Source organism: Haemorhous mexicanus, chromosome 1, assembly GCF_027477595.1.
Source record: "Haemorhous mexicanus isolate bHaeMex1 chromosome 1, bHaeMex1.pri, whole genome shotgun sequence".
Classification (NCBI taxonomy): Eukaryota; Metazoa; Chordata; class Aves; order Passeriformes; family Fringillidae; genus Haemorhous; species Haemorhous mexicanus.
Genome location: NC_082341.1, coordinates 54385935 through 54400953, shown reverse-complemented (window position 1 = coordinate 54400953; position 15019 = coordinate 54385935). Strand labels below are relative to the sequence as shown.

Here is a 15019-nt window from a genome sequence, read left to right as displayed (position 1 = left end):
TGGGTTCTCCTTGAGTGTGCCAAAAGACAATTAATTAGAATGCATTTTTATTTTATTAAGAGTTATGTAGGTTGTCCTTTTTTTGATTTAGGGTTTGGTTTGTTCGAGGTTTTTAGTTGTTGCTGTTGTTTGTTATTTTTTTAAATCTCACTTCCCATTCTTATAGAAAAGTAATTTTGGAACAGGCTTACCTCAGTTTGTTGCCCGTTTTCAAGTAGTCTTGTAGCATCTAAGCAAATTACCTATGGATAGAAGGCAGCATATACATAGCTTTTAAAAAGTGGCTTTTTACCAGATAATTTGGTTAAATGTACAATTTTCTTCATGCACATAAACCAGTCTTCTAGAGTACTTAGGTTTAACTGCTTGACAATTGGCATTGGCTGTAGCAATGTTTATGAGTAATTGATCATGAGTTATCAATTAACACTGCACAAGTATTTTAGAAAAATGGAAGTTTATTCATCTTTCAATGGCTCAAATAGCAAATAAAAGGACAGGATAAGGCATCAGCCAAGACAAGTTTTGTGTGTCCAGTGGCTTCATAACATCTCAGTTCCCAGTATACTGGTTCCAAAGCAAAGTCACAATGTTAGTGGTTAGACTCCCTGGCTAAATAGACCCAAATGAGTACACAGTAAGATGAAGACTGGCTTATATTTGCCAGTTACATGAGTAACTTTTATTCTGCACTTGGCAGTCTACTAAATGCACATACAAAATTCCTACTGATAAATATTGAACATGACAAATGTAACTCCTAAGATTTGAGTCCCTAAAACATCTGATAGGATGAAAGTTAAATATTTGTTACCTAGTTTTCTTGAGCACATTTTAAACTGTCAGTAATAGGCTTATACACGTATAAAAAGTGTAACAGTTTGTGGAATTGATCTAGCCTGTCTCACCCCAGAGGAGTCCAAAACCCTCAAACATTCTGGTATATTTTTAGTTAAGATGTAGCACACTGACCATGTGCTAGTATTCTTCTTATTATGAAGCAACTGAGGCAGTATGTTTTGTTTGGGGATTTTGGATGTGCATGTTAAAGGTTTCTGTATTGCAAAGCACATTTGATTGTTTGATATCAACATTAACTAGAAAAAGTAGCTACACTGTTCCCCATTTGAAAATCAACGTAGACTAAACAGTACAAAACCTGCAAAGAGCTTCAACATAACACACCATGTTCCGATAGCTAAGTATTAGGAACATAAAAGAAATTAACCAGAATTTCCCAGACAACATCTTAACTCAAAACATATAAGCGCTACTAGATCAGCCCCACTCACTCAATTCCAGGGAGTTAAAACCCAAGGAACATCTAGACAAAAATCTATGTGCAAAAGGGAAGTTTCAAGGTACCAGCATGTTAAATTTTAAACAATTCCAGGCTTTTACATGCCATAGGCTTATGACTTCAGTCTTATGTGTATTCTGACCTTTTAGTGTTAAGATACCATATTGTCTACCAAGTTACAGATGACAGAATATGCTCTGTATTATTCACATTACCAGAGTATGGCACACATTTAAAGAACAAACACTGCTAGCAGACAGCTAGTGAGTGAAATCATCCGAGTAACCGCGCTCCACAGAGAGGGCAGTCTTGCACTGATGCACAGGGACAGTCTCCATGCAACAGAGCTGAAAATACACCCTTGATTAAGCAACCTGCTATGTTTGGGTTTTAAAATTAAGGCATATTCAAATGTTTCCATGTAAAAGATTACATCGCTCTTCTAAGTTAATCAGGTAATGCAGAACCACATATAGTTTTTCTCAACATAGCTGTTCACATATACATTATTCTTTTTTAATTTGCATAACTCCATGGCAAAACAGCTGCATACTGCTTTGTTAGGTATCATGTTCACAATTGTAATTTTCAAGGCAACAAAAGACAAGATGAATTGACAAATATCAGTGATAAAAAAGTATGCTTTATAGGAACCCACAAAGTAATACTTTGTCCCTCTTGTTCACTATTAAAGAAAAGACTACCTATGAAACACTACATTCAGAAGAAATGTGAGAAGGTAGGCAATTATGAAATGGACTGAACTTTGCTTCTCTTGAAGCCACATAATTTGTTTTCAGTGAATTTGACTTTCAGTGCCGCTCCAAATCATGCTTTTAGTGGTACATTACATTTTCCAACATGTTAGGGTAATTTCAGTCACTTCAGCCTTCAATGGCATGCTTATAAATTATGTTTTTTATTAGTATGGTCAGTGTAGGAAAGGAATCCAAGCTTTTGATTATAAAATGCAACATCTTTCTCTGATCCTCTTAGCTAGGCTTTTTCTTTTCTTTTTCCCATTCTTTTCTTTGCTGTCTTCCATTTTTCTGGCTCTAATTTCTCTCATTAAATCAAAAAACACCTGAAAAAGATATAAGAAGATAAATGCAAAAACAAATCACTGACATGAGTTAATTTAAGCTATCACTGACATCCACTTCAGTTGTTTTGAATAGAATGAATTACATGCAATCAGGTTGAGCAAGCAAATATTAAATCAACAAATCTGTTACAGGTTTTGAAGGTCAAGTTGATGTGATGCAATGCTGCTTGTTTCACAGCATCATAATGTTCCCTTGTCTTCTGAGATTCGCTTATGAATCCTTCAGGCAATTTTAAACAAGAATTGAAAGAAGGGTCTCATCACCAGCCAAGATTTGCAGACATTGTATGTACATACTACTGAGGAAACTTAAGGAAATCAGTTTACCTTTTGAGTATTTTAAGTCATGAACTGCAAAGGCTGAAAAAGTGCAACATCCAATTTCAGAAACTTATTAATGGAGCAGTAGCATAGACTGAAATGAACGTATGTATATTGTACGGTATGTTCCATGATGCAAGTCTAAGCATAAAGTGACTAGAGAAAAAAAAAACAAACCCAGCATTTCCTTTAAAGCAAAGTCTTCAATCATACAACTACATAAACAATTTCTTACATCAGGTAATCTCAGCTGCAGCTACTATATTACAATCTTAAAGTACACATAAAGTTCACTCTCATCAAATGGTTTAGGACAAAGGTGGAGATACACCACTGACTCAGGTAAGAGAGATCCTACTGACATACAGTTAAGGCTTTATGACTAGACTGCTTGAAGCTACTTTACTAATTTCAACAGCAGATCCTGACTAACAGAAGGTTACAGCAAACAGTATGTATACATCCTTATAATTGTACTGTAGGAAATCAGCTGAAAATTCTAAAACTTTTCTCTCAGGAGAGAGTCTTTAGATATCCTATCACCCTGAGAATGCCGAATCTCACCTGATCTTGGAAGCTATACAGGATCAGGCCTGGTTAGTACTTGAATGGGAGACTACCTGGCAATACCAGGTGCTCTAGGCTTTCTTTTTTAGCCCTGAGATGAACTCAGTTGGTCAGAGCATGATGTTAATAACACCAAGGTCATGGGTTTGATCCCTATATGGGTCATTCACCTAAGAGCTGGACTCAGTGATCCTTGTGGGTCCCTTCCAACTCAGAATATTCTGCGATACTTTGAAATTTGAACTAAGCAATATATCTATGCCAAGGGATTTGATCCATTTCTGTGAAACATGGACAGTGCAGGGGCTGAAAAGCTGCTCTACAGAGCTCAGTAGGTTTGTATTACGCCGCAGGAAAAGTATCAACCTTCATCACATCAAATCCAAAGAAAATCAATGGAACTAAACATTTCCATCAAGAAATGAGATTGCCTTTAGATTTTTAAATGTGCGCTAAGTTGCTTGTATTTAAACCTGTGCTAATGGCAAGATGCAACCGTCAGCTTGCTTAAGTACTGATAACTTCACAACAGTATTTAGCTGTCTGGGATACATAACCTTCTGAGAAAATGTTTAGTGGGTCACCTTTGCCAAAATGAGTGGAGGCTGGCTGTGTGTTCTCAAGAGAGTAAAATCACTATTCTGGAATTCAGAGAGACCAGATTACAACCAGATTAGTAACCAAGTTTGTGTAGCAAACTCCAAAACTTCATATGCTTCAAGCAACTAAGAATACACAGTATTCACTGGTGTCAACAAGGTCTCATTTATGGCCCGTCAAACCATATGACACATGCTAATCTGGATCCGTTATGCCATCAGCTCCATGTATGTGCAAAGGCTATTGATCCAAGAGCTACTGAAAAAATATATTATATGCACTTTTTCCCCCCAGCTGCTAAACAATAATGAAGTGGGTTTGAAGAGGTGGATTTTTACAACTGTATTGGATGGCTGTTAAAGATGTGTTAGTTTTATAACAACAACAACAACAAAAAAATCTGGGCTTTCTTCAACAATGAGGATGAGTTCTGCTGTACTTGATTAAGAACTCTTTGCCATTCTGTAGGGTAAATCACTATAGTACTGAAAAATCAGTTTCTTCAGTAAGATAACTGACAGGACACAACCAACAGTTATTGCAAAACAGAATTTGCATTACAGCTCTCCTGCTGCAATTGACAGCTCATACATACGGATTTACAATAGAGAATTTTTCACCAAAAGCAAGATGCAGCATCTGATCAGAGCAAACTCAGACATCAGTACAGACTGGGAGATGAACTTATTGAGAGCAGCCCTATAGACAAGGACTTTCACTGATAAAAAGCTGGACATGACCTGGCAATGTGCACTCACAGCCCAGCAGGCCAGTGGTATCCTGGGCTGCAGCAAAAGAGGATTGGCTAACAGATCAAGGTAGATGATTGTCCCCTTCTACTCTGCTCTCATGAGACCCCACCTGCAGTGCTGTGCCCAGGTCTGGGGTCCTCAGCACAAGAAAAAAGCATGGACCTGTTGGAGTGGGTCCAGAGGAGGCCACAAAGATGCTCAGTGGGCTGGAGCAGCTGCACTATGAAGACAAGCTAAGAAAGATGGTGTTGTTCATACTAAAGAAGAGAACGCTCCAGGGAGACCTTGCTGCAGCCTTTCAGTTCTTAAAGAAGGTGTATAAAAAAAGACAGAAAGCATCTTTTTATGTGGACAGCTTGTGGTAAGACCCTTGCGGGAACAATTTTGAACTAAAAGGGGAGAGATTTAAGACTCTTTAATCTCTCTAAAAGGGGAGAGATTCTAAAGACCTTCTTTACTGTGAGGGTAGTGAGGCACTGGAAAGGGTTGCCCAGAGAAGTTGGGGATGCCCTAATTCTGGAATTGTTCAAGGCCTGGTTGGATGGGGCCCTGAGTAACCCGATCAAATGGTTGGTATCCCTGCCCATGGCAGGACAGTTGGAATTAGATGATCTTTAAGGTTCCTTCCAACACAAACCTGTGATTTAAGGTGGGATCAACTTTGCCAACAGCTCTGAAAAGCTGGCACATTGCCATTGCATTAAACCTACTTATTTCTTTTGCCACACAACCATGACTCCTACAGTCTGCAAGGCTGACTGTTATTCTGAATTGCAAGACATTGCATTCTTGCTGAAGCACTTACAACTAAGCAGCATTTTCTTTTCTTGGAGACAAATATTCTCTTTAACTTATGAGGTTCTGAACCAGGTTTTATCTCTGAAAACTCATGAGGCACTTTTGGGCTTTTCATAGCTTTTTGGGTTCATCCATTCTTCATCAAAACAACATACAAAGAGGCAGATGGTTAATGAGAGTAGGGAAGGCTCAAATCCCTCCCTTATTTGCTTTTATAATGAGGATCAGAAAGTATTCTTCACTGTTCAGAAGCAGACTCTCCTCTAGTTACAGAAAATTCAGTATGAAGTCTAGGCCAAAAGAGCTGACCCAAGAAAATTTTATAAGGTCTGTATCATGTCTTGGATAATAATAATTCCTTAAAGTTTAGAATGGGATGTGTTACGCCTAACATTTTCACTGTTCTACTAGCAGTCACCCAGTCATGCACTCATGGCAAGCTAAGGAAGAAAAGTATTTGATTAAAATTCCACAAAATTATTGCTAAAATTAAGAACATAAGGAGTATGACCCATGGAAAAGAAGGATAAAATAAAAACTGATGAACAGATTGTTTAAGAGGCTAGTTATTACCTTGTCAACATTAGCTCGTGTTTTTGCAGAAGTTTCCACATAATTAACATTCCACTGATCAGCTCTGTTTTTTGCTTCCTCTACAGAAACTTGCCTTTTATCTTCCAAATCTGATTTATTACCAACTAGCAAAAAAGGAACATTCTCATCTTCTTTTACTCTTAAGATTTGCTCCCTGGAGAAGGGGAAAAAAAAAATAAGGAAAAGAAAATTAAGCTTTGCATAGAGTACCATTCTTAGAACACATAAAGAAGAACTCAGACTAAATACTTTCACATCTTACAGTGAAATGCCACTTATTCCTATTATGTACTATATATAACAGGAAAGTCTTAACCTCATTATGACATTATACAGAATGAAGACAGACAGCTAGTCCTCAAGGAAAGAAGCAGTTGAGTCAGTAAGAAATGAAAAAAATAAAACAGTACTGGTTTAGGTAAGAATTTATATTAATAATTCATTTCCATTAACAGTGTTATTTGAGAGCATCTACCATTGTCTTTACATTACTGTTTTTGATGGTCATTTTTAAGCTATCCAAGCTTCAGATTAGCAGCTGATTCTTTCCTAACAAAATGTGCCATTTTAAAGCTGGTGAAATGGTCTATAGCATATCAAGAGAAAATATCTTCGTTTCAGGAATCTTTCTCAAGTCAATTATATTCAGTTGCTCCAGAGATCTTAATTTAAATACATAGCTGTGTACAGACACAAGGTGTTTATGCATCAGATTTTTAAGGACAGACCCTTCTACTGCTTTAACTGCTAAGATGACAGGTTTAAAACTATAAATAAAACTCAATACTAAAATAGTTTGGCACTCAAGTCTTCAACACTTAAAAAATAATGAAAGTTTTCTTCTAATTGAAAATGCATTAATACTATCAGGAAGAAAAGTTGTCTCAGAAGAAGAATATTCTGTATTTTGTCTATAAAAAAAGGAATATAAAGCTAGTTGTGAAATGCAGCCCTTTATCACGGAGCAATTCCTGAAAGACTGACAAAAAACACAGAGAAATAAATTTCTTTTGATGGCTGAGGTGAGACCAAATTTAAAGTTGAAGGGAAAGAAGCTGAAAACAGTAAAGTAATTGATATTCTAAAGGGTCTTGATAGGGCAGGATGGTCACACTGCAAAAAGCTCTGAATAGCATGCAGTCTTGTGGAGGAAGCCTACTCAAAGAGCTGAGAAACTGCAGATACTCCATAATTTTTTTTTTTTTAACTGTGCATTTGAGGCAGACTGTGACACCACATTTATGTATGAGGTATAATTAAAAAGCAACATTTCTCCCCCTCCACACAAATACCAGTGCAAATGTTTTAACAGAGTCTGCAGCTATCCAAAAGTAATTTTATTAGTCAGGGGATCAGAAGGTGGCCAGAAAAAAACTCAGTGCATCATGGCAGTACCTGTGTAAATAAGACTTCTGGTAAAAACTAGTAGCTTTCAACACTAGTTATCCAGGCTATACTGGGTTAGCATGACAAGGTTTTGTTAGTAGAGGGTCGATAGAGGTGGCTTCTGTGAGAAGCTGCCAGAAGCTTCCCCAATGTCCATTACTGGCAGAGCCAATGCCAGCTGGCTCTGGGACAGACCCACTGCAGGCCAAGACTAAACCAATAGTAGGTAGTAACACCTCTAACAATTTATTTTAAAGTAATACTGCACAGGTACAATTGCATTCAGAGAGGAAAGGAGTGAGACTGTGAGAAGAACAACTATACTGATACTAAGCTCAGTGAGGGGGGGAAGAAGTGCTCCAGGCATCAGAGCTGGGATTCCTCTGCAGTCCATGGAGGACCCCCATGCGGGAGTATGCTCTTTGCAAGGATCTGTGGGCCCCTGGAGAGAGGGATCCATGCTAAAGTAAGTTTACTGGCAGGAATTGTGGGGGACCTATGCTGGAGCACTTCCTGAAGTACTGCAGCCCATGGAAAGGGACCCATGCTAGAGCAGTTAGTGAGCTGCAGCTTGTGGGAAGGACCTACACTGGAAAAGAGAACTGTCTCCCACAGGAGAGACTCCCCACTGGAGCAGGGAAAGGACTCCTCTCCCCAAGGAAGATGCAACAGCAGGAACAATGTGTGATGAACTGATCATAACCCCCATTTCCTGTCTCTCTGCACCACTGGGAAGGAGAAGATAGAGCCCAGGAAGGAGGGAGGGGTGGAGTGGAAGGCATTTTTAAGGCTAGTTTTGCTTCTCATTATTCTGCTCTGATTTTGATTGGCAATAAATTCAATTTCTTTCCCCAAGTGGTGACTGTTTTGCCTGTGATGGTAATCAGTAAGGGAACTCTTCCTATCCTGGACTCACCAGTCTTTCATTGTATTTTCTCTTCCCTGTCCAGCTGAGCATGGATAGAGAGGCTTTGGTGGGATAGATGCCAGGTCAAACCACCACAGATGTCAAACAAACTTATACATTTTCACAAAAATGCAAAAAGTTAACCTAACAACAATTCAGATGATGATACTCATATTGTCCTTTGAGCCCCTTCTGAAGGCTAGACAAGAAATATCTAATTAATGATGTGCCAACTTGAAATCAAGAACTTAAAAAAAAAAAAATCCACATTATCAGAGCCAGCACAATTCTACTCAAAGCAAGCCCAAATTTTAACAAACAGCTTTTCAAGTATTTAAAAGTATTGTCACTGCAGGTCTGTATTCTATTGAAAAAGTTACTTGGAGCAACAGCATTTCAAAGCATACCAGGAACCCCATTGAATTGCAGTAAAAAGCTCTCCTGTTGGAGGTCTGCCATTCCAGCAGAACAAAATGAAAGCAAACATCCAAGTTCTTCTTGTCACTTTCTTTAATATTTGGCTCTTAAGTAGTTGTCCTAGGTTACAATATAAGATGCAACCAGACGTAAGTATTCTACAACCACCTTTGTAAGCTGTTAAAAACAGATGTGGTAGTGCTCTTTATTTCTTCCATGACTCATCCCTGATACTCTCTCCAGAGACTATCTTCTGCTAACAGGCCATCACTGCATGACTGATAAAATTACATCATTGCATTGGGAGATGCTTTGCCCAGGGGGAGGAATCAAGCATTCCTGCCTGGACATAATCTGACTTTTGGAACATCACAGGCAGCCCCACCTACTGAATTCCCAGACAATAGCTACATAACCACCACTGGATGTTCAGAGAAAGATCAGACCCTTCTACAGGATCATCACTTCAACAGAACCACATCTGTCACTCCAAAAGGACTGCAGCCACCATTTAATCAGATGCTACCACCACCCTGACCAACAGGGTGTCAGGTTTTATCCTGTCAGTTTAAGCCACTATTTTCTGCCTGTATTTTAATTTTCCCATTAAATTGTAGCTCTTACTTGGAATCTCTCACTGGTTTACTTTCAAACTGTTAGAGTAGTATGCCCTCAGACTAACCAACAATACAAAAGGTACTTTAACCATAGCTTCAAAAGATACAGATTACTTTTATACAGAGCAGAAACATATATTTTTCTGAGTTACATTTTAGCATTTAGTCTTCTATGTTTCACTTTCATATTAGTATTGGGGAGAATTTTAGTATCTTTACTTAATTTTTCTGTATCAATAGGAAAACTGCTACTGTTTCTAACTATTGTTAACTCTCACCTTTATTGGAAAGTAGGACTTTTTTTTAAGGCCAGAGATTATACATTTTGAAGCATTAGCATGATTTTAGAGAGTTAAATACATAATTTTGAACTCTAGGGGAACTGAACTGTACTAAAGTGTCCTCCATGATCGACAGTAGCCGGCATAAGTCTGCAAACATAAAAGGCCTGCTCTTCACTCTCTCAAAATATAGAAATACAGATATATAGAAACACAAATAAATTAAAAACACCAGAAAATGAAAAATTTATTTTCTCCCCTCTCCATACCTCTTCATCCTCCCTTAGAGATATTAAACATATGCTGCTACTTAATGCTAATTAAGTTGTTAAGTGACAGCATCTCCAAGAAGACTAATTTCAGTGGGATACAGATAACTCCTTTTTTTATTTCTTTCCTTAATTTTATTTTAAATATTTCCTATTTTACCACACTTTGAACTGGTAAAACTGTTTTCTGATATCTTTTGTATTTTTTAAAAATACAGTAATGAGTTATTTAAATGTTTTCTCTCTCAACTGAAATTAAACACCTGCAATATACTCCTACCGGTATAATAATCTATTACTGTTGTAATAGAATACTATACTCTTACTATTTTAAGAATATAGTATTCTATACAATTCTAACTTTTACAATAGTAAGAGTTTTACTATGATGCAGTCTGTGGTTGAGACCATGGTGAGACAGCTTATCTTCTGAATGTGGCTGTGTATCTGCTCCGTGGCAAGAGCCCTTCTGGTATTCCAAAACACAGCAGCTAAGACATCTGAAGGTCTACAGACAGCAAAGGCCTGGCTAGGCATCTGTTCAAAAGATTATGTGACAACAGTAAGAGCTGCCATCCAGTCTGGACCACTAAAAAGAAATTACAAAACACACACACACAAAAAAATCACTTTCAATCATCTCAGTGGTAATTAGAATGATTATCTTGCCTTGTAACTTACCTGAAGTCTGCAGTCGCTGCAAAGGATTCCAGCTCTGTAATAGAGAAGACACAAAGAAAACCTTCTCCACTTCGGAAGTAGTTGTCTCTAATTGCAGCATAGTCCTCCTGCCCTGCTGTATCCAATATATCAATTTGGACTTCTTCCCCATCCAGAACCACCTTTTTCCTGTAGCTATCTGCTTTGGTGGGCTCATAGTCTTCAACAAACTAGAAAAAAAACCCTTAATGATGTAAAATCATGTCTGTACAAGACAATTGCTTCTGTTTGCACATCCAGATATAGCAAACATTAAATGGGTACTGTAATTAATAACTAAGCATTGTGCATTTAGGCCCTGTGAAGTACTCAAACATTTAATTTGTAGTTAAAGCAGACTCTTCATGAGCCCAAACAGTTTTTAGGTTTTTGCTTTCCTCAGCCACTATACGGAAATGTAGAGGTAATTTCAAAACATCAGCGTGTGCACTACCCAAACTTCTTCTGGTTCAAGCACAACATCTGAGTTCCATTATGAAATCAGGTAGTCTTGACTTTAGATATAGATTAAGTATCCACTTTTAAAGTACACTGAATGCTTAGCTTCTGACTTTTTATTAAAAGGGATGACTTTCACTGGAAAAAGAAGGAAAAGAGAAACTGATTTTCTTTCCTGTCATCAAAACCAGCACAAAAAACATAGAAGAAATTGGCTATTTCAGGTGTTATGGAACTCAACTAAGTGAAGAAGCTTTGAGCTATAATAACCAAGTTCTAAGTCTAGTGATCAATGCAAAAATATTCCAGCAATATGACAGAGTATCTAACTGCTGAGAAGTCTGAAAAAGGCCAAATTTTACTTTCACAGGTACATTCAGAGGGAAAATCAGTAACCTCAAAACATGTTTTTGTCACACTTAACTGCTGAATTTCATACCTCATTACATACATTAAGACCCCTTCAGAAAACAATTCTACAAATGTAACCTTAACAACACTATATAGCAGATACCTCCTGAGATAATTTCTATGACAGACTCTTACCTCGTCATACATAAATTGTAGTGTTAATGCAGATTTTCCTACACCACCACTTCCCACCATGATGACTTTGTGCAAAGCCAACGAATTCTGTCCTTTAGGTTTATTTGCTGCCATCTTTGGATTGCAGAAAATTCACAGGTATCAAATGGAAAAATCTAGGAAAAAAATATTTCGTCATTAGATTCCTTTTCCTTCTCTCACATGAACTGATAAAATATATTTTTTTCAAATTCCTACATATTTAATGACTTAATTTTAGTTGTGCTTTAGTCAAAGCTACCTGCTCTTTCACTGGAAATCGTTCCACAAGTTATATTGAGCTCATCTTTTTTTTTTTTTTAATTAAGCAAAGAAATTCTTCACCATTTGGAAGCAGCATTTTAGTATGTAGTATTTTCTTTTAGTGGTACAGTAGGTGTCAAGAGTTCTTGATAGTTTACTATAAGAATTGAAAAAGGAAGCCACAGTGAATCAACACCATATAAGAAAACATGATATGACAGCTGAAGGGACAGGAAACAGACTTTTGAAGGGATTTCCCGTTTAAATGGCAAGTACTACGACACAGCAGCAAGGATTAGCTAGAGTACTTTTACTGAAAAAGCAAGCAAACTTAAGATCTAAAAATACCCAGTTTCAGTAAGTCAGAAACCAAAATAACAATCTAGTTTAGACAGAGTGGTAAGATTCAACTTGCCTACAAATGTAATTATTTCGTATATTTGAAGTAGTTGTCTCAGTCCTGTGACTGCTTGTTTAAACACAAATCTCTGCATCTCACCAACACTAAAGGGCTCTATGACAGCTAATTCACATAGTTTAATGTATGTGTGGGCAAGCACAAAAAGTAGCAATTCCATTAACTTTTAAAAAAATAATGCGTGCTATAATTTTAGTGGATCTCTATTTCCCCCCACTTTTGTTTCATTCTCTGCCTATCCCAACAGTAATACAATGTATTTGTGAATGCTTCCACAGTTCTTAAAACACAGGGAAGTTCCTGTACAGTGACAGAATGTGCTCTCCTCTAGAGACTTCAGGTCAAAAAAAGGTCTGAACTCCAAGAGAGACAGTAACATCTACATTACCTATATAAATACAAGAAAGATTTATGGTAGCAATTGAAAACCAAATGCAACTTTCATTTTTTTTATTAAAAACTCAAAAAGAGCACATTCACATGGCTCAGATATATAACTACCAGATAACACAGAATAGTAACTTATCATGATTACCTTGTAACCTTTACCCATCATGATTATTTGACAACATCACACTAAAAATACATCCTACTGCATAATGAATAACACTTCTGTGCAGCTTAAACAATCAGAATGTGAAGCACGACAACTTTCTTCAAACTTGTATCAAAAACCCTAGTTGAGGCCATGCACAAGGGTTTGTTGGCAGTGATGCAGGTAGTATAAAAGAACAATGACTAAAGCTTCATTGGAGATTAAGCAAATCCTTCATGCCATCAAGGTTCTCACATTGCCATGCCAGCAAGCAGGCTAGGGATGAGCAAGCATCTAGGAGAGCTACAGCTGGACCACCTGACCAAAGGCATATCACCATGTCACAGCCTAGCAATAACAGTTGTCAGAGAGGTTTGAAGTTTGTCAGCACTGCCATTACTCAGGAACTGCTGGGCATTGGGGTCAGCTAGCAGTGAGCAAATTTTCTTTTAATAACTTTTTTGGGGTTTGTTTTCCTTTTTAAAAAATATTTATTAAGTTATCATTATCTCAACCCACAAGTTTTCTTACTTTTACCCTTATAATTTTCTCCCCCCTCCCACCAGTGGCAGGGGGAGCGAGCAAGCTGTGGGACTTATCTGCCTACCAAGCTAAACTCTTGAGATTACATCAGCACAGCTACCCATTCTATTGTCAAAGAATTCTAAAAATGCAACTGAAAAGTAAGTAAAATTATTTTCCCTGGAGAGATTATCTAAACAAAATAAGCATAAGTAAGGTGCTATACTCAGTACAGGGATATAGCAGAGGAATACAACTAATATCATTCTACAAGTTCTTTTAAAAAGGAGATGGAAAACAGCAAACATTTCTGTTTTGGCACAAAAGAACCATTTCCTTCTTTTTACTCGAGAGGGAGTACAAGAACATGAAAATAGTTCCAAGTCACGTGCATGCTTTCAACCAACTACATTGTTTTGTCTTTGTGCACTTTTCTCTTAAAAGGAAAAACACATCCTGAAAATCATGCCTCTTAGTATGCATGTCAGACAAGTAAGAAAGAAAATTCATCTGAATTCCACTATCAACTGACAACAGCTCAGTTTGCAAATGTTAGATTACAATATCCACCAGGATGTGATCTACTCTAAGCTTACTGAGCAAGAAAACAGACTATTCTTCTGTAAGTACTCCAATACTGGAACGAACCCAGCAGGACCTCACTCAGGTGAGTTTGGGCTAACAATCTACTACAGTCTGAAAAAAATTGAAATGCACAGTAGCAATATTTCGCTGTAATATTTATTGTAAATTAATCTCCAGTCTTTAAGTAGATTGAGCAATGTGAAAATTCATATTTTACTTCAATTTACAATTCAACAAGTAGTGTGCCAGTGTGACAAACAAGTTGCCACTTTTTGTACTCTGTGCAGCAGCTGACCCATAAAAAACTCAAAACATTTCCATTTCCAATTTGATCCTGACAAATAATTGTCAGTAAACAAGTGAGATACTGAAGATACTGAAAATAGCAAAACTTCCCACTACCACAGACTTCAAATCTTCAAGATAAGCTTGTCATAAACACTATGCCACATTTTGGAGTAGGAGGGTGGCTCAGGGATGTCAGTTTACTCCCAAGTTCTTCACGAGCCAATAAAGATATAATGCTGGCAAAAACTCAGGTCTGTTGAGTAGTAGAGACAAGGTGGAAAGAGAGAGAAATAAGTTACAAACAATGCAAGTACAATACAATATGATACTGTGCAAACAACACTTAATCCAAAGAGACTGCTTCAGTGCAAATATTGTGCCAGAGAGAAGAAAGACCTTGAAAGTGAAAAGTTCTAAGCTACTGGCAGGATTCTACCTGTTTCAGTGTGCTTTGAAAAGCAAAGAACCTAGATTCCAATTTTAACAGTAAAGCACCTGAGATGAAGTTTCATGTAAAGTCTTTCTGCCTGTAATTTATGTAGCCTGACTCATTTTCATAAGAGGTATTAATTTGGGTCATATCTACTTACCAAACTGTCCTACTTTATAATTACGATAAAACAGACAGAGACTATGGCAAGAACCCTGTTGTATGAAGCTCAAAAAGCATACTTCCTTATTAAGGATACCATGGGGTTGCTTCATTTTGCTTAATAAGTGCAAAATTACTTGCAGGTGAGAAGATAAACACAGGATTATCCTACCTCACCG

The 15019-nt window shown here is 37.4% G+C and overlaps 1 protein-coding gene across 1 annotated transcript in view; it reads right to left on the bottom strand.

The window, feature by feature from the left end:
* Positions 1–440: 440 nt before the first annotated feature.
* The window catches only part of RALA (RAS like proto-oncogene A), a 30431-nt gene continuing 15852 nt past the window's right edge, over positions 441–15019 (bottom strand). Inside the window, exons 2-5 of the mRNA XM_059849712.1 lie at positions 11619–11773; positions 10596–10804; positions 6017–6191; positions 441–2384 (exon numbers count right to left, since the gene is read on the bottom strand). Of these exons, the coding sequence (XP_059705695.1) occupies positions 2262–2384; positions 6017–6191; positions 10596–10804; positions 11619–11732 (621 nt within the window). The 5' untranslated portion in view covers positions 11733–11773 and the 3' untranslated portion in view covers positions 441–2261. The remainder of the gene's footprint in view (positions 2385–6016; positions 6192–10595; positions 10805–11618; positions 11774–15019) is intronic.